The 20063-nt window shown below is 41.7% G+C and overlaps 1 protein-coding gene across 6 annotated transcripts in view; it reads left to right on the top strand.

Moving 5' to 3' along the window:
* The window catches only part of ATG4A (autophagy related 4A cysteine peptidase), a 61397-nt gene that overhangs the window by 32663 nt on the left and 8671 nt on the right, over positions 1–20063 (top strand). For 4 of the 6 annotated variants that reach the window (XM_059679807.1, XM_059679806.1, XM_059679802.1 and 1 more), the window contains exons 3-9: positions 492–563; positions 3021–3119; positions 6070–6171; positions 6346–6418; positions 18136–18215; positions 19022–19209; positions 19331–19409. In XM_059679807.1, the coding sequence (XP_059535790.1) occupies positions 3059–3119; positions 6070–6171; positions 6346–6418; positions 18136–18215; positions 19022–19209; positions 19331–19409 (583 nt within the window). In that variant the 5' untranslated portion in view covers positions 492–563; positions 3021–3058. The remainder of the gene's footprint in view (positions 1–491; positions 564–3020; positions 3120–6069; positions 6172–6345; positions 6419–18135; positions 18216–19021; positions 19210–19330; positions 19410–20063) is intronic. The other 2 variants (XM_059679804.1, XM_059679803.1) reach the window with 1 other exon arrangement.

Raw genomic sequence — 20063 nt, 5'->3', positions numbered from 1 at the left:
CTTAACAGGGCACTTTCATTTTAGTTAAACATGTCCACATGTGTACACCCCACCACACACACACACACCCATACCCAGTTTTAGATAACAGAAAGTGAGTACTGATGACAGATTCAGTCAAATGTCACCAATTAGGCAGGGCTGATTGCCTTGTGAGTTGGTTACCTAGGATCCTTGCTTTTCCTGTTCTTTGTCTTATGGCCATGAACCCAGTGTTAGTACCTGCCAAGACCATGGAGCTCAGTGGAAAAGAGACAGGAGCCACCCAGCAGCATTGTACTAGCCAGTGGCTCTTGTCAAAACATAGGTAGGGGGAAATGTTGAAATTATTTGGTTAAAATGAAATTGGGTTTCTTATGAATTTCCCTAGTCCCATAATAATGAAATTACCTGGTTATTTGAAAATTAGTTTGCCGCTGGATCGGAAATCAAAAGCAGATATCTTTAGATGGGCTATGGTGATTTAATTTGAATTTCACATTTAATTACAGAAAAATCTAAGCTGTTGTCTGATATAAGTGCTCGTCTATGGTTTACATACAGAAGGAAATTTTCACCAATTGGTAGGTATATGATTTGTTATACTGTGCTTTCTTCCTTGTACATAGCTTGCCTGAAGTTTTCAGCGAGTTCACAGAAATCTCCAAATTAGAAGCTCACTATGATTAAGAATTTGATTTAGGGTAGTATTTAAGTCTTACACTTCATGCAAAAGTTTCATTGCCAAGGAACCTCATCATGTATGGCTCCATACTGTTAATGTGTAATACCAAGATACTTTTGAGCCCACCTCCAAGTGTTCAGGCTCTGGATTGTATTATTTATTTTATTTCTGAGAGTAAGGAAAAAGTCAGACTTTTCATTTGGGCAATATTTATTAAATTATAATCTGCTTTGTGTAGATTATAATTTAATCAAGTAGCTACTTGATTATTAAAGACAATTGTACCTGAAGAAAAGAAAGTCATTCTTTTGATTGTTTTCCCCTATGAAATGAGAACACCTTGCCACTGGGAGATGAATGAAGATAGATTTCCTTGGACCTAATTCTAGGTTTAGAGTACCAGCTACTGTTTAGGGAAAAAAAAAAAAAAGGACAATTCAATAAGCTAAGTGAACAGGCTCCCTCTAGAGAAAATTTCTAAAATGTTTGCAAGTAGGGTGACCTATTTCTGGTATCATGGCCTTGTGGGAAAAGATTACCAAACCCAATGGTGGAAGCTATTCTCCTAACAGGAAACCTGTCTGACCAATTTTGATACAGGACTGGACTTATTAATTGGCTTCAGATCAAGTTTTCTGATAAAGTGCCAAAAATGAAGTCCACACAGACATTTTTTTTTCCCTCTGCAGGAAGTACCTGAGCAGTAAAACAAACAAAATAGCTATTTTCAGTACCCAGTGATTCTAAACTGTTAACTGTCTCCAGTGAAGAGGTCTTTGCAAAGCTTGAAGACATTTGCAATTCAACTCTGACAATGTTTTGGCATTCGATGCTCTCTTCTTTATGTGAGCTTCACTGAATCTTTTCCATACTAATCTGGCCGGTAATCCCAATATGAGCAAGAGCCAAGGGCTCCTCTTCCAGCTCTCAAGTTGGCTCAACCCTTCTCTTGTTACTGTAGCAACTCTCCTTCAATCCCCACAACAAAAGGAAAGGGGCAGCCACCTTGGCTCACTTGTCTTATAAGGTTGATGGCCCCCTTTAATGTTACTTTTGTGAGATCATGCTCATAGTATACTTGTTCACTTCCATATTGGGATATGAAAGCAATAAAGGCACAATGTCTCCTCTGCCATCCAAGTTATCTGATTTCATTGGTACCATGAAAAAGGATAGTGAGCTCATCCTGACCACATTTGTGGGATTTTTGTTACATCAAGTGTTCTTAAAATGAAACTCTTTGTCTTATTTCATTTATTAGCTGGTTTTGTGCCTTTTAAAGATATAGTACATGTCTAATTTATTAATAGTATTCTTTTAATATATATTATATATAATGTATTATATATAATATATTTATTGTCAAAACATAGATGGGGGAAATGTTGAAATTATTTGGTTAAAATGAGATTGGGTTTCTTATGAATTTCAGAGAGAGGAAGGGAGAGGGAAAGAGAGATAGAAGCTGCCTCCTGCACGCCCTACACTAGCGGGTGGAGCCTGCAACCTGGGCATGTGCCCTGATCAAGAATTGAACCATGACCTCCTGGTCATAGGTAGATGTTCAACCATTGAACAACACTGGCTGGGCTATTAATGGTATTCTTAATTGTGACCTTACTCATAACACCAAATATTTCCATTATCCTGAGTGGGTTGTAGAACACTTTCCCAGATACTCTCTCACTTGATTCTTATAATCCCCACTGATAGTAGCCAGGGTATATGCTATTATCCCAAGTCTATAGATGAGATTTAGATTTAGGTATTTAGAGACTGGTCTTCTGATGCCCAATTTAAGATTCTTTCCTCTATTTTACATTGCCCTTCTTGCTGTTCAGATCTTTATAATGTACATTTAGAACAGTCAAAAGTCTTCCAGATATCTTTGACCATTTTGATGATTGCCTTTCGTAGCATTTATTTCTTAAGTAAGGTAAGATGGGCTTCCCTGAAAGGTGAGCTGTGCAAAGCCAGGTTTGGTCAAACAGATAATTATATGGCATAGACTAAGTGTTGGTAGTCATACATTGCACTCGTCTACCAAAATTGCATGCATGTCTAGAAGTCTCCAAGCAGAAAACATAAGGGACAGGTTCTGTTCATTTGTTTATTTTGTTTTTGGCCATAGAACCCATTTTGGTTAACTCAGCATTAACTTTGCAAGTTCCACTCTGTAACAAACCCTGTTTGATATCTGGCTATATCTCTTACCTCTTTTCAGTGTGTGTGTGTGTGTGTGTGTGTGTGTGTGTGTGTGTGTGTGTGTGTCTTGTATGATTCCCAGACATGCTGATTGTTTTGGGAATGGGCAATTTCAGGAACTCATATTTATTGCCATCCATTTTGCCAACAGGAGGAACGGGCCCTTCATCAGATGCTGGCTGGGGATGTATGCTACGCTGTGGACAGATGATGCTGGCTCAAGCCCTTATCTGCAGACACTTGGGAAGGGGTGAGTTAAATTTGTTCTCTAAACTGCCTTAGAGACCTCTTCAGTAGGGCTTACTGCTGGTGGTTTCATATTTGTGGTGAACTTGAGGAGTACTCACTAACCAAGCTACAGGTCCTTAAAGTGCTCCCTGTAAGCTCAAGTGGTGTGGTTGACAAGTTGACAAAGTCTCCCATGAGAAGGAAAGAGGCGACATTTCCTTGTGAATCACCAAGCCAGAGGGACAGAATTGAACCTTGAGGCAGGTGTGTCATTTAGTTTCCATCTTCGTCATTGTGTGACTGAGTCCTTAAACGGGTCACATAACAAAGGGAGCAGGAGGAAGAGTGTGGTGGTAGGTCTGTTTCTTGACCTCATTTAAAATATCTGCCTGGCAAAGGATGTAAATGACATAAAGGAAATGCCTAGTGAGGGAGCTGGTGCTATTTTGGTTTTGGTTCACTGAAGATGTCCATTTGATGATTAAGGGATCCTTAAATTACCTTCCTCAAAAAACTATTTTATTAAAATAATTTTAATAATCATTGTTGGAACTCTTGAGTGTTCCTTTCTTTTTAAAAAAATCTATCTTTATTGATTTCAGAGAGGAAGGGAGAGGGAGAGAGAGATAGAAATATCAATGATGAGAGAATCATTGATCGGCTATCTCCTTCACGCCCCCACACTGGGGATCGAGCCAGCAACCCAAGCAAATGCCCTGACAAGGAATCAAACCATGACCTCCTGGTTCATATGCCGATGCTCAACCACTGAGCCACGCTGGCTGGGCAATTCTTGCTTTCTTAAGATGTGTGCTTCCCTGTGAGCATCTGTAGGGTGACCCTGACTGGATGCCAGTTTTGGCAATTGAGTGAAAGTCCAGTTCAACTTGAGGATGAAGGAGTGAAAGGATACCTTAACTGAGATTTTCTGCTGAAATCATTGAGGTTCAGAGAATGGAAACATTATTCCTTTTCTCCATTGTGCAACCTCACACACCCTGCTGCCATTATCACAAATGATTATGGAAGGATCTGGGGAGATTTCAGGGCCTGATTCCTTCTTTTTGGGGTTTATGATATCTTGTGCCTGCTTTCTGTTTATCAGATGAAGAAACTGAGGTTCAGGAAGTAAGGTGACTTTCCCAGGGTCAAACAGCTAGAAAACAAATTTGGGAATATAATGTAGGACTTCTGACTCCTTGTTCAGAGATGTCTCTATGGTACACTTCTTGGAGAAGATTCATTCTTACTATTTAACTTTTTCTCATTTATAATATGTTTTTATTGATTTCAGAGGGAGGAAGGGAGAGGGAGAGAGAGATAGAAACATCAATGATGAGAGAGAATCATGGATCAGCTGCCTCCTGCACGCCCCACTCTGGGGATTGAGCCCACAACCTAGGCATATGCCCTGACCAGGAATTGAACTGTAACTTCCTGGTTCATAGGTTGATGCTCAACCACTGAGCTTACTGGCTGGATGACTTTTTTTCATTTATAAATGAGAATATCTTTCTTCTGAAGGATGGGGAATAAGAGCTCAACCAAAGAGCATGTATGCATATAAGCATAACCAATGGACATAGACAATGTGGGGGGTGAAGGTCAGGACTGAGGGGCAGGTGCAGGCTGAGAGAGGACAATGGGGGGAACAGGGGACATATGTAATACTTTCAACAATAAAGAATTTTTAAAAAGATGTTTCTTCTGCAAGTGAATTTTGTGAAAAGCAAACTGGGGAAAAAATCCCAGTAAGCAGTCTCAATTATTTTAATGTAAAAACAAATAGCAGGAAGGATTTGGGAATAGATCTTATAGCAAAGATGAATTAGAAGATGTAATTTTGTGAAGAAGTGTTCTGTTGTGTTTCCTATTTAGTTATTGAGGTGGATTCACTTATCACCATCATCAGAAACTATTTAGTGGTACTTACTAGTAGCAGCCAGCTAATCAGGATTTCCTCAGACTTGGACAATTTGCTAGCCAATGAAAAACAGTTGGATACAGATAACCCTCTGAAGTCTGTGCTGAATATGAAGTTTAAAACTTTGGTTTCAGAAATACTCAAAGCAAAGAGAATGGAAGACTCTGGAGATAATGGCCTTTGGCTTCAAGTAAAATTAAGTTGTGGATTCAAACCCTTTCTAAAACCTCAGGAGATAAATTTATGTCTTGGAAGCAAAGCAAACCTCAGAATTCTGTCCCATTAGACAGAGTTCCTAGAGTGGAGGGGTGGGAGCAGTGCATCCTGTCCACAGCAGTGATTATGGCAAGTTTTTGCAGTTGTCGTCAGTAGCATTGGAGGGTTGTGCCTAAGTCATGGATGGGATCCCTACAGATGTGATTATTTTGGTTTTGGTCATACGGAAACCTTGAATACTGATAGAAAAGGTATTTGTTTTTGCAAAGCTCAGTGTGGACTTTTTAAATGTGTAAAATTGGCAGCATGCAATTTTTTAAGGCTTCCTTAGCTCTGAATTGTGTATATTCCCCTGTGAAATGTTGTGTGTCAGAATAGTACTACCCTCATGAGACTCTTTTGGTAATGCTACCAAAATATAAGGACAAAGCCATTGCTGTCTGTGTGGTGATGAGACACTGGCATCTGGGTGACATACGGATATGTTGCTGGGTTTTGTGTGACCCCTTGGTCATTGAGTAGCTGACCAGAAAGGCCTTTATGAGACTGTTTTCATATAATATTTTCCCACTTCTAGCCCTGAGGCTAAGTCAATTCCTTGGTCAACTTCTTGTTATGCTTTTACTTTACACCTATCAAGTCTTTGAAAGTAATCAGTTTCCAGATGTCTTTGTGATAAAAACTAAAGATATTTAGGAATGTTCTAAGTTGGTCATTCCTGCCATTAAGATATAACTTCTTTGTAGTCCTTCTAACCTCATGGTTATAATAAGAGTTCAGAGAAGTAATAAGAAATTATAAAAATAACTTAACTCCTTTTTTTCCCTAAAAGACTGGAACTGGGAGAAACAAAAAGAACAACCCAAAGAATACCAGCGGATCCTACAGTGCTTCTTAGATAGAAAAGACTGTTGCTACTCTATCCATCAAATGGGTAAGGTCACATCAGTGGTTTAAAAACAATGCCTGTGCCTGCTCTTCTTGTCCTCTACCTTGTATGTGGCTCCACTAAGTTGTCCACCTGTTTATTTATGCAGAAAGTTGGAATTTTGTGGCATGCTGGAAGACCTTTTGCTAACATGTTTATTTTTTTTCCACATAAAAACAGCGCAAATGGGTGTAGGAGAAGGAAAGTCAATTGGCGAATGGTTTGGACCAAATACAGTTGCACAGGTGTTAAAGTAAGTAAGAGTCTGGCATTCACTTTATTATACTATCTCTTATGCCTTCCTCCTCCGCCAATTCAATGTGCCATCAACCTAACTATTCTTGCCATTCCACTAAGTAAGCCATCCCACTAAACCAGCAAAAATCTGTACCATTTTTCTCAGACAGTTTTTTGAAATGTGTAACTGGGCATAGCTGTTTTGGTATATCAGAGGTATAGTCATTGGTACCAGTATATGTAGAGGTACCTTAGGACTCATTTGGTATCCCCACAGATTGGTGCTCATGTGCCATCAGCATGAGGGTCACTTTGAAGCCAAAGTATTCATAAAGTGGGGGAGACTGAGCCAGCCTAGGCAAGACATGGACTCCCACCCTGTATAGTATTATAAAAAACCCACTTATTCATTTATTTATTCATTCAAAATTTACTGGGTGTCTTTACTGTGCTAAGTGCATGGTATACAGAAATGAACTAGACACACTCCTTGCCTCAAGGAACTCATGACTTTTTGGAGGAAGCAAACCCAAGGGAGTCTTGGAATCTGTCTGTGATCTCTTAGCAGACTTCACATGCCCAGCTTAGTAATTTTGCACTTGTTCTGTTAAATTCCAAAATTCACCTCCCATAGTAAGAGGCAAGGTGGAGAAGCTTGGACCAATGTTTAGGAAGTGAATGAAGTGAGTGGCATCAGGACCTACACCTGCAGGTCACCTTGCCTGTTATCATTCTCCTTCCTGACAACATATCACCAAATGAAAACTCCATGAGGGCAAAGCTTGTATTTGTTTTCCTCACTGCTGGAACACTAGCACATAAAACTGCCTGGCACACTTAACCGCTCAATACATTTTTGATGAATGAATGAAAATGGTAGCCAGAATCTGGGTTTGGATTTAGCATCAGAAGACTGAAATCATTGGGCCTTCTTAGATGTAGCCTGTTTCAATTCTGGGCTCTCTGGAGCATGGTGGAGGTACCTGATCCATGCAAAGTACAGATGGGGTACTGATTCAATTATTAGTCAGTCTTCAATGAACTAGAACACATTGTAAATGTGCTTGTGATGGGAGTAGTCTGGATTTCCTGGGGACCCAAGTGAAACCTATATCTTGGTTTTACTTTTCGCTAACAGTGTAGTATGTCTGAGACTACTTTCTTACCTTAGTCTGTAGTGCCTTTTGGAGCATCATTGACTCTGCAGAGTGAGGCTTTAGCAGTATTTCGGGAACCACTGTAGGAACCCAGAGTAGAAAGTGTAGAAGATTAGAATGGCTATGCTGAGTCCAAAACCCAGCTTGAAATGGTTGGTTTTTAAGTGATATCCCTCAGAATTTGCTTCTTTATTCTCAAGTATAGGCATGGTGCATGAATTCGTGCATGGGTGGGGTCCCTCGGCCTGGCCAGAGATCAGGGCTGATTAGGGCCATCTCGCCCAGTCTGGGGGAGGGTCTGCGGGAGGTTGGCCGGCCAGGGGGAAGGACCATGGGAGGTTGACTGTGGGAGCTCACTGACGAACAAGGAGCAGCTCCTGTGTTGAGTGTCTGCCCCCTGGTGGTCAGTGTGCGTCATAGCGACTGGTTGTTCAGTCGACTGGTTGCTTAGGCTTTATATATATAGATTTTGAAGTTCCCAACAACAAATGGAAACAAATTTTTAGAAATATTTAACTAGGTTCACATACATGATTGTTATCATTAACAGCAGTGTATAGTATCATTATTATTATTTTTAAAAAATTCTTTATTGTTTAACATATTACATACCAATAGAGTATTACATGTTTTCTTTTCCCTCCATTGACCACTCCAGGGCCACCCCCATCCCCCAGCACATGCCCTCACCTCCTCCTAGTGTCTGTGTCTATTGGTTATGCTTGTATGCATGCATTCCAGTTTTTTGGTTGATCTCTTACCCCCCTCCCCTGCCTTCCCTCTGAAGTTTGACAGTCTATTTGATGCTTCTCTGTCCATGGATCTGTTTTTGTTTGTCAGTTTATGTTTTTCATTATATTCCACAAATGAGTGAGATGTGATATTTATCTTTCTCTGTCTGGCTTATTTTGCTTAGCATAATGGTCTTCATGTCCATACATGCTGTTGCGAATAGTAAGAGTTCTTTCTTTTTTATAGCAGTGTAGTATTCCATTGTGTAGATGTACTGCTGTTTTTTAATCCACTCATCTGCTGATGGGCACTTAGGCTGTTTCCAGATCTTATCTATTGTAAATTGTGCTGCTATGAACATAGGGGTGCATTTGTCTTTTCTGATCGGTGTTTCTGGTTTCTTGTGATGTATTCCTAGAAGTAGGATTACTGGGTCAAATGGGAGCTCCATTTATAATTTTTTGAGGAAATGCCATACTGTTTTCCACAGTGGCTGCACCATTCTGCATTCCAGCCAGCAGTGCAAAAGGGTTCCTTTTTTCTCTACATCCATGCCAGCGCTTGTTGTTTGTTGATTTGTTGATGCTAGCCATTCTGACAGGTGTGAGATAGTATCTCATTGTTGTTTTGATTTGCATCTCTCGAATGCTTAGTGATACTGAGCATGTTGTCATCTGTCTCTTGGCCTTATATATGTCCACTTTCAAAAAGTGTCTAAGTCCTTTGCCCATTTTTTGATTGGATTGTTTATCTTCTTTTTGGTAGGATGTATGAGTTTCCTATAAATTTTGGATATTAGACTGTTATCGGATATAACATTGGCAAATATGTTCTCCCATGCAGTGGGCTTTCTTGTTGTTTTGTTGATAGTTTCTTTTGCTGTGCAGAAGCTTTTTATTTTGATGTAGTCCCATTTGTTTACTTTATCCTTAATTTCCATTGCCCTAGGAGCTACTAATATATCGATAAAGATATTGCTATGACATATGCCTGTTATTTTGCTGCCTTGGATTCTTCTAAAATTTTTATGGTTTCCCGTCTTACGTTTAGGTCCTTTATCCATTTTGAGTTTATTTCTGTGTATGGTGTAAGTTGGTGGTCTAGTTTCATTTTTTTTCATGTATCTGTCCAATTATCCCAACACCATGTATTGAAGAGACTATCTTGACTCTATTGTATGCTCTTGCCTCTTTGTCAAATATTAATTGAGCATAATGGCTTGGGTCAATTTCTGGGTTCTCTGTTCTGTTCCAATGGTCTGTATGCCTGTTCCTGTGCCAGTACCAGGTAGTTTTAAGAACAGTGGCTTTGTAATATAGCTTGATATCTGGTATTGTGATCCCTCCAACTTTGTTCTTCTTTCTCAAGATTGCTGGGGCTAGTTGGGGTAATTTTTTTATTCCAGATGAATTTTTAAAGTATTTGTTCTAGGTCTGTTAAATATGCTGTTGATATTTTAATGGGGATTGCATTAAATCTATAGATTGCTTTGGGTAGTATGGACATTTTAGACATTGATTCTACCAGTCCATGAACATGGTATATTCTTCCATTTGTTTATGTCTTCATCTATCTCTTTTTTCAATGTCCTCTTGTTTTCTGATTGCAGGTATTTTACCTCTTTAGTTAAGTTTATTTCTAGGTATCTTAATTTTTTTTTGGTGCAATGGTAAGTGGGATTTTTTGTTTGTTTGTATCTCTTTCTGTGAGTTCATTATTGCTGTATAGAAAAGCCATAAATTTCTGGGTATTAATTTTGTATCCTGCTATGTTGCTGAATTTATTTATTAAATATACTTGTTTTTTGATGGAGTCTTTAGGGTTTTCTACGTACAATACCATGTTATCTGTGAATAATGACAGTTTTACTTCTTTTCCCATTTGGATACCTTTTATTTTTTCTTCTTGTCTGATGGCTATGGCTAGCACTTTCAGTACTGTGTCGAACAGAAGTGGTGAAAGTGGGCATCCTTATCTTGTTCCTGTTCTTAGGGGAAATGGTTTTAGATTTTGCCCATTGGGTATGACATTGACTGTAGGTTTGTCATATAAGGCTTTTATTATGTTGAGGTATGATCCCTCTATTCCCACTTTGCTGAGAGTTTTTATTAAGAAAGGGTGTTGGATTTTGTCAAATGCTATTTTGACGGGAGCTGGTCCATGCTTGCTGTTTCAAGGGACCTGGCATATATGGCATACTGTTCTTAATATGTTTGCTCACCTTCTTGGCACTATGTGTTTTAACCAAGGTCTCTGAGAAAGGTTGTTTCCCCAGGTAGGGATTTTCCCCTGAAGTTAGGGAGGGAATAAAACCTCTTAACTAAGTGCCAGGCGGGTAATTAATCACTTTAACTACGAACAATCATGCTTAAGCTACATAATCTTTACTCCCTGGAATGGAGATAAGAAATGCCCTAACCTTTGTAATAGAGACTGATAGCATTGAATCAACTGGCATAAATACAGATGTAACAAGACAGCAGAAGACAGAACCAAGAGAGACAGAACCTAGAGACAGAACCTAGAGACAGAACATGGCAAAAGATCCTGGACAGAAACTGGCAACAGAACCTAGAGACAGAACCTAGCGAGAGAACCTGGCTGAAGAACCTAGAAACAGAACCTGGCTACAGAACCTGGATAGAACATGGCAAGAGAACCTGACTAGAACCTGGTGACTAAACCTGGCTGGAGAAGCTGGACAGAACCTGGCTGGAGAACCTAGCGAGGGAACCTGGCTGGAGAACCTGGAGAATCTGGCTGGAGAACCTAGCAAGAGAACATGGACACAGAACTTGGCTGGAGATCCAGAACAGAACTTTGCTGGAGATCCTGGACAGAACTTGGCTAGAGATCCTGGCTAGGCTGCTGATCAACTGAACGCTGTCCCCGTGTCATTCCTTCTTCGCCGACTCCATCCACACCTTTGGGGACCCCTGGACCTGCTGGGGCTGGACCACAGCATCTGGCGCCCAAACAGGGACCCCTAGGTAAGCCCCACTCTCAGGATGGATAGGACTCCACCATAGGAAGAGGGTGGATAGTCTTCGCCGACTCCGTCCACACCTTTGGGAACCCCTGGAACAGGATTCCCCTAGGTAAGCCCTCCCCATTGAGAACCCCACACTCGGGACGGATAGGACTCCACCAGGGTACTGCAGACCCCCCTATAGAGGATAAGTAGGGTAAGAAGGTGGATAGTACAGAACTTAGATTGAGAAGATGTGCCATACTGAGTCCAAAGAAAGAAGACTCTGTATTGATCTTTAGATTAAGAAGATGTGCCATACTGAGTCTAAAGAAATAAGACTCTGTATTGATCTTTTAACACATATGCTTGCTAGCAGAGGAATTAAGGTTACTCCAGGTCAGACAGAACGTTTTATACAAGAAATATGTCCATGCTTTTCTGAGGAAGGAAAGGTAAATGTAAAGGCATGGGAGGAGGTAGGCCCAAGGAGCCTTATCCTTAACCCCACTGCAGCCTTTCCAACCCGGGAAAGTGCAGGATTGGCAAGCTCTCCCTGGGGTGATAGATCAGGACTCAGGTAATAGCGGAAATCGCCAATCCTACTCTTAAAATGGATACAAGAGAGTATTTCAGGTTTTTCTTTTCAATGCCTGCTTTTAAAAAATAAAAAAGGGGGAATTTGCCGGGAGCTGGTCCATGCTTGCTGTTTCAAGGGACCTGGCATATATGGCATACTGTTCTTAATATGTTTGCTCACCTTCTTGGCACTGTGTGTTTTAACCAAGGTCTCTGAGAAAGGTTGTTTCCCCAGGTAGGGATTTTCCCCTGAAGTTAGGGAGGGAATAAAACCTCTTAACTAAGTGCCAGGCGGGTAATTAATCACTTTAACTACGAACAATCATGCTTAAGCTACATAATCTTTACTCCCTGGAATGGAGATAAGAAACGCCCCAACCTTTGTAATAGAGACTGATAGCATTGAATCAACTGGCATAAATACAGATGTAACAAGACAGCAGAAGACAGAACCAAGAGAGACAGAACCTAGAGACAGAACATGGCAAAAGATCCTGGACAGAAACTGGCAACAGAACCTAGAGACAGAACCTAGCGAGAGAACCTGGCTGAAGAACCTAGAAACAGAACCTGGCTACAGAACCTGGATAGAACATGGCAAGAGAACCTGACTAGAACCTGGTGACTAAACCTGGCTGGAGAAGCTGGACAGAACCTGGCTGGAGAACCTAGCGAGGGAACCTGGCTGGAGAACCTGGAGAATCTGGCTGGAGAACCTAGCAAGAGAACATGGACACAGAACTTGGCTGGAGATCCTAACCAGAACTTCGCTGGAGATCCTGACCAGAACTTGGTTAGAGATCCTGGCTAGGCTGCTGATCAACTGAACGCTGTCCCCGTGTCATTCCTTCTTCGCTGACTCCGTCCACACCTTTGGGGACCCCTGGACCTGCTGGGGTTGGACCCCAGCACTTTTTCTGCATCAGTTGGTATGATTATGTGATTTTTGTCTCTGAATTTTTTTATGTGATGTATTACATTTATTGATTTGGGGATATTGTACCATCCTTGCATCCTCGGAATAAATCCCACCTGGTCATGGTGTATTATCTTTCTAATGTAATGCTGGATCTGATTTGCTAGGATTTTGTTGAGGATTTTAGCGTCTATGTTCATCAGGGATATTGGCCTATAATTCTCTTTTTTCGTGGTGTCTTCATCTGGTTTTGGGATTAGGGTAATGCTGGCTTCATAGAAAGAGCTTGGAAGTGTGCCTTCCTCTTGAAGTTTTTGGAATAGTCTGGAATTTTTTGGAATAGGTTTTAGTTCTTCTTTGAATGTTTGGTAGAACCCCCCTGTGAAGCCTTCTGGCCCAGGGCTTTTGTTTGCTGGAAGGTGTTTGATTACTGCTTCAATTTCCTCCATAGTTATCAGTGTATTCAGATTATTTTATTCTTCCTGATTTTTTTTTCAAGGTCGTATTTTTGTAGAAATATGTCCATTTATTCTAGGCTGACAGGAATAGAGTTCATATTATTTTTTTACAATCCTTTGGAATAGAGTTCATATTATTTGTTACAATCCTTTGTATTTCTGTGGGGTCTGTTGTTATTTCATCTCTTTCATTTCTGATTTTGTTTATTTTGTTTCTTTCTCTTTCCTTCATGAGGAAGCTGGCTAGAGGTTCATCAATCTTGTTTATCTTTTCAAAGAACCAGCTCCTGGTTTCATTGATCGTTTGTATTTTTTTTTTGTCTCTATGTCATTTATTTCCACTCTGATTTTTATTGTGTCCTTCCTTCTGCTCACTCTGACCTTTTCTTGTTGCTTTCTTTCTAATTCCTTAAGTTTTAGAGTTAGATAATTTATTAATTTATTACCAGTTTATCTTTTTTTTTTTTTTTTTTGAGGTAGTCCTGTAATGCTATGAACATCCCTCTCAGGACTGCTTTCACTGTGTCCCATAGATTTCAGATTGTTGTGTTTTCTTGTCCTTTGTTTCCAGGATGTTTTTTATTTCTTCTTTGATCACGTTGGTAACTCAATCATCCTATATAATGAAAGGCTAATATGCAAATCAACTCAATGGCGGAATGACCGGTTGCTGTGATGTGCAGTGACCACCAGGGGGCAGACAATGCAAGAGCTGTCCCCCAGTGGTCAGTGCGCTCTTATAGGTGGAGCGATGCTCAGCCAGAAGCTGGGCTCACGGCTAGTGAGCACAGTGGTGGTGGCAGGTGCCACTCCCACCTCAGCAGCAGCACTAAGGATGTCCAACTGACATCTCCTAGATTGTGAGAGGGCGCAGGCTGGGCTGAGGGACCCCGCCCCGAGTGCATGGATTTTGTGCACTAGGCCTCTAGTTGTTTAATAACATGCTATTTAGCTTCCAAGTGTTTGAAATTTTTTTGTTTTTATTGTAGTTGATTTCTAATATGCATTGTGATCTGAGAAGATGCTTGATATGATTTCATTCTTTTTGAATTTGAAGAGAGTTTGCCTGTGTCCCAGTATGTGGTCTATCTTTGAAAATGTCTGATGTGCATTTGTGAAGAATGTATATTCTGTACCTTCGAGGTGAAATATTCTGAAGGTGTCAATTAAGTCCTGATCTAGTGAGTCATTTACAATTGCTGTTTCTATGCTGATTTTTTGCCTATGATTTATCCAGTGATGTCAATGGGGTATTAAAATCCCCTACTATGATTGTATTGCTGCCGATCTCTCCCTTGATATCTTTCAGAAATTTTATTTTATTTTATTTTTGTATTTGGGTGGTCCTGCATTGAGTGCATATGTGTTTACCAGAGTTATATCCTCTTGTTGTAGTCAACCCCTTTAGTATTGTGAATTGGCCTTCCTTATCTCTTGTTAACTTAGAGGTCTATTTTGTCAGATATAAGTATTGCTACCCCAGCTTTTTTTTTTTCATTTCCATTTGCGTGAATAATATTTTTCCATGTCTTCACTTTCAGTCTGTGTGAATCCCTTGTTCTGAGGTGGGTCTCTTATAGACAGCATATATATGGGTCATGTTTTCTTATCCATTCAGCCACTCAATGTCTTTTGATTGGAGCATTTATTCTATTTATGTTTAAGGTTATTATTGATAGGTACTTGTTTGTAGCCATTTTTATTCTTTATGTCTGTGTTTCTTCTTCCCTTTCTATTTCTTGTTTTTACAACAGCCCCCTTAGCATTTATTGCATTTCTGGCTTGGTAGTGATAAACCCCCTTATCCTTTTTTTTTGTTTGCAAAGCTCCTGATTTCCCCTTCAATTTTGAATGATAGCCTTGCTGCATAGAGTATTCTTAGATTAAGTCCCTTGCTTTGCATTACTTTGTATACTTCATTGCATTCTCTCTGGCCTGATGTGTTTCTGTTGAGAAATCATTTGATAATATAGTGAGAGATACCTTGTAGGTAACTCTCTGTCTCTATCTTGTAGCCTTTAAGATTCTCTCTTTGTCATTAACATTTGCCATTGTAATTACGACATTTCTCAGTGTGGGTCTTTTTGGGTTCATCTTGTTTTGGACTCTCTGTGACTCTTTTCTTTCTCAAATCAGGGAAGTTTTCTGTCATTTCTTCAAATAGGTTTTGTAAGCCTTGCTCCTCTTCTTGTACTTCTGACACCCCTATTATATGGATGTTACTTCTTTACATGTTTCTCAAAGCTCCCTTATGCTCTCATTCAAGGCTTTGTAATATTTTTCTCCAATTGCTGTTCCGATTGTGTGTGTGTGTGTGTGTGTGTGTGTGTGTGTTTTCTGCCCTGCCTTCTAACTCACTAATTCAGTCCTCCACTTCTAGTCTACTGTAGAAACCTTACATTGTGTTTTTTGTTTTAGCTATAACATTTTTATTTCCTCTTGATTGTTACATAAGCTGTTGATTTTCTCATCTGTTCCAGTTTATGAACTGTATAACCTTTACTGTAATTTCTTTTTCTGAAATACTGCATGTCTCCATTTCATTTAGTTCCTTTTCTCGCGATTCAGCCTTTTCTTTCCTTGGGGGGTTGTTTCTTTGTCTCCCCATTTTTGCTGTCTCTTTCTGGCCCTGGGTACCCTGCTTGGAGTTTGAGAGGTTGAAGACCCTATCAGGGCAATGGTCCTGAAATCGTTAGCTCAGAGGCTGGGTCTGCCTTGAGTCTCATACCTTTATTGTATAGGCTCTGAGTTGTATCCCCTTTTCCCTCAGATCTGGACCCTCAGTTGTCTGCTTCAGATGCTTGGGATGGTGGGAGCATGTGCACAGTTTCTCTGGTGTGTGATTCCCAGTGAGGACCCAGAGCCCTCTGACATGCAATTCACTGTGTGGCCCTGGAACTCATGGCAGGGTGGCACCATAGGTCCCTCTGGCAGCGCTCTTGCAGCATGGTCCTCTGGCACCTGGCTGGGCACACCAGCTTGCTCTGGGTCACCCCAGCAATACTGTTCTGTAGTCTGGAGTGAGGCGTGTGCTGGGTTCCTCCAGGTATCCCCTTCAGGACTGTCCCAGGGGCCAGGAGAAAGTGGGTGTGGGTTGCTCTGGGTCCCACAATCAGAGCTCCCATGTGGACCTAAGTGAGGCATGCACTGGGTTGCTGTGGGTCGCCCCTCCTAAGCTGAGGTGAAGCAGGCATGCATTGCTCTGGGTCACCTCATCAGGGCTGTCCAGGGGGCTGGGATAATGCCAGCAGTGGTTGCTCTTGGTCACACAGGTTGCTCTGGGTTACACAGTCCCCACTCTCCTGTGGTCTGGAGTGGGGCATGCTCTGGGTTGGTCTGGGTTGCACTGGCAGCAGGTCCTGGGGCTTGGGATTGAGCAGGTGCTGGGTACCTCTGGGTCAGGCTAACAGCATGGATTTGGTGTCCGGGGCACGGGTGGGGCACAGGGATCCCCCTGGCTTGCACTTACTGTGAAGTCTTGGAGCTGGATCTTAGGATGCTGGGACCCTGCAGGCTGGTGAGGAGGCCTGGTGCGTGAGCTCACTCTGGCAGTGCGCTCTCCCTGTGGACCTCTGGCAGCCTGCTAGTAGGTACTGCACCACTCACTGCCAGGGCACAGTGGTGGTTCCACACAGATTATGGCTGGCAGGTGGTGTTCTCTAGGCATCTCTGTCCTTCCTTATTGAAAATTGTCTCCTCAGCTGTGTCTAATTTGTTAATTCAGGGTGGATGTTCTCTGATTTAGTTCCTTTTCCAGCCTGGCCCTATAGCGGTTCTCAACCTGTGGGTCGCGAACAATGAAAATACATCCTGCATATCAGATATTTACATTACGATTCATAACAGTAGCAAAATTACAGTTATGAAGTAGCAACGAAAATAATTTTATGGTTGGGGGTCACCACAACATGAGGAACTGTATTAAAGGGTCACGGCATTAGGAAGATTGAGAACCACTGCAAGGAGGAGGTGGACAACACTGCTGCCTATTCGGCCACCATTTTCTATTCTCCTCATTATTATTTTTGAGAAAGATAATATGTTAGAACTAGTAAAATAAAAGTATAATAGTAATTAACCTCTTTCTGATAGCTACCATGGTTTGGGAGAGAATGTTTTTTCTTTTGTCGAGTGAGACTGGACTTTACCCAGGAATCTGAGTAGCCAGGTTAAACTTGTTTTCTTTCAAACTGGCAGGAAGAGAAGATAAAGGAGAAATAATCATGGTACTTTGCTCAGACTTCAGATGCTCTCCAAAGGGGTTTTCTTCCTAATCTCTTGGGTCATGCAACTCAACATGTTCTCTTTCTTCAGCTAAGCACCCAAAGCCAAAGCCATTTGCAGCACAAATGTTCTTAAACAGCATTCTCACAGCACATGGGGATGGATATGAGCAACCTGTTTCTCTCTCTGTCTCTCTCTGTCTCTCTTTCTCTCTGTCTCTCTGGATTTTCCTGGGTTGTATTCTCTGTATTATCTATCCTCCCAAAGAATATATATATTATGCTTCAGCTCAAATCAAACTGATATATATGACAGTTTCCATTTACCGAATAAAGCAATAAATCAGAATATCTTTTATTTAAGGAAAGGAAACAAAACAAAACTTATTGGGAGCAGATGCATTGGTAACTCTTCTCTTTCACCCAAGAGGAGTAACATCATCTTGTGAGGTAGACTTTTCCATTTTGTAAAGTAGGGCCTCCTTTTCAAGGTTCAGAAACTGTGACTTTGTGGCATACTCAGGGTCCCTAAACATGGAATGTTCCAGTGCTCACTTGAAGGAGCTAGAGCTAACCTGAACCCCAACCTCTCTGAGGCTTAGTGTTCAGTGACTTCAGGAATACTGGGCATGGATTGTATTGTTTCCTGCTGATATTTTCATCTTCCACAATTGTGACTTCCTTGTATGTTGCTTTTCAGAAAACTTGCTTTATTTGACGAATGGAATTCCTTGGCTGTTTATGTTTCAATGGATAACACAGTGGTCATTGAAGATATCAGTGAGTCCACAGTCTGTTTACCTTTCTGGGTTGTGGGTGTGAGGTCCTTCCTCACCATTCAGAAATCAGGAGTGAGAGATAGATATATAGATAGATATACAGGCAGAGAGAGGCATAGACAGAGGCAGATAGACAGACAGACATACAGACATGGCTGGATCTTAGGATTCTGGGTCCCTTCAGACTGGGACACACACACACACACACACACACACACGCGCGCGCGCGCGCGTGTACACTGGCTCTGACCTGCCCCGTCAGGGCAATGGAGCTTAGGGGATCACAGAACCCTGGTTAATCATCCCCTGCATCCCTTTTTTCTCTTTTCTTTCAGTTTTATGAAAGGAAGGAAACAATAGGAGGGTTTTTCTGTTCCTTGGTGCGTTACCAGACCTTTTCCCTGCAGGACACCCAAGTGTAGATAATCAGTTAAACCACCAACATGTCTTCTGTGGAGACTGTTCCCTAGTCTAGCCCTGTGCTCCCCACCGTGGGGTTAGAGAAACCAAAAGACACGGTCCCTCTCCCAAAGACCCTTGCAGACTAGTTGAGAAATGAGATTCTCTCAATGAGCCCATGATATCTGACAGGAGGTAAGGGAGTGCTCAATTGCAAGAAGGAAGAGAAGTAAGGGCTGGAAGAGTGGCCTGGGCTTCCTGTGGGAAGTGGGACGAGCTGGGTTCTGGTGACAGAGACAAAGGCCTTCTAGGCAGGGGGTGTCATGTGAGGTCTCCCTTAGTTTTGACTTGGCATATCTGTTAGGGCTGGATACCTAATTTACCAGCTTTCTTGTCTTCTGTTTCTAGAAAAAATGTGCCGTGTCCTTCCCTTGAGTACTGATACAGACGGTGAGCGTCCCCCTGATTCTCTGAATGCTTCGAACCACAGTAAGGCCACCTCTGCCTGCTGCCCAGCCTGGAAATCCCTGCTGCTCATTGTGCCCCTCCGCCTGGGCATCAACCAAATCAATCCTGTCTATGTTGATGCATTCAAAGTAAGTCACTCCTTTTTCCGAGCCCATTGTTGCCTGCCCATCACATCGCCATGTGAGCACAGAGATCCGTGAGCAGCAGTCCACAAGTGAATTGAGAATCTTACATTCTCTTTCCCTCTAGGAGTGTTTTAAGATGCCACAGTCTTTAGGGGCATTAGGAGGAAAACCAAATAACGCCTATTATTTCATAGGATTCTTAGGTAAGAAAAGAGGAATCACAAGTAAGTCATTATGGGCTAAGGGAGGGCGGGCAGAAAGTTTGCATGGGAGACCAGGCAATTCCAATTAATGGGCCTAGTCCAGCCTGGAGATGCTGTGGTCTCTGGTCAGCTCCTTCTGTCTCTGGCCTGATCTGTGGAGAGTAATACTTCTGTGTGCCTGACATAGAGCAGATCCCCCTTGAATGTCTCCACTTCCTTGACTCTTTATAAGATGATTTCACACTGCTTTCCTACAGGACCACCTCAAGGTCACAGCATTGCTTCAGCTCATCTCTCTTTTTCCTGTGGGGCCCAGGGTGGTAGAGTGTCACTCTTTTGGCCTTGTTGATCTCTGTCTTACTGGGGCTCAGGCATTTAGTCCAGGGGCCATCCTCTTCCTTCCCAGCTCCATGCAGCTGGACCTGCAGGCTCATTGTTCAGAGCCATGACTCGGTGGGAATTAGAAGAGGCAAAGACAGATATCCCTTTTCTGATAAAACAACTAATCTAATATGGACCCTAACAAGTAGCCTGACATTCCCTGCCTAGTTTGACACCTCTGGAAACCCAACCACCTTATCTACTAGCTGTGACCAGAGACACTTAAGGCCCTTGGCACACAAGGTGAGCTAGTCCAGTGCTTCTCAAATTTTA

This window comes from Myotis daubentonii, chromosome X, assembly GCF_963259705.1.
Source record: "Myotis daubentonii chromosome X, mMyoDau2.1, whole genome shotgun sequence".
NCBI lineage: Eukaryota > Metazoa > Chordata > Mammalia > Chiroptera > Vespertilionidae > Myotis > Myotis daubentonii.
This window is presented reverse-complemented; position numbering and strand designations above follow the sequence as displayed.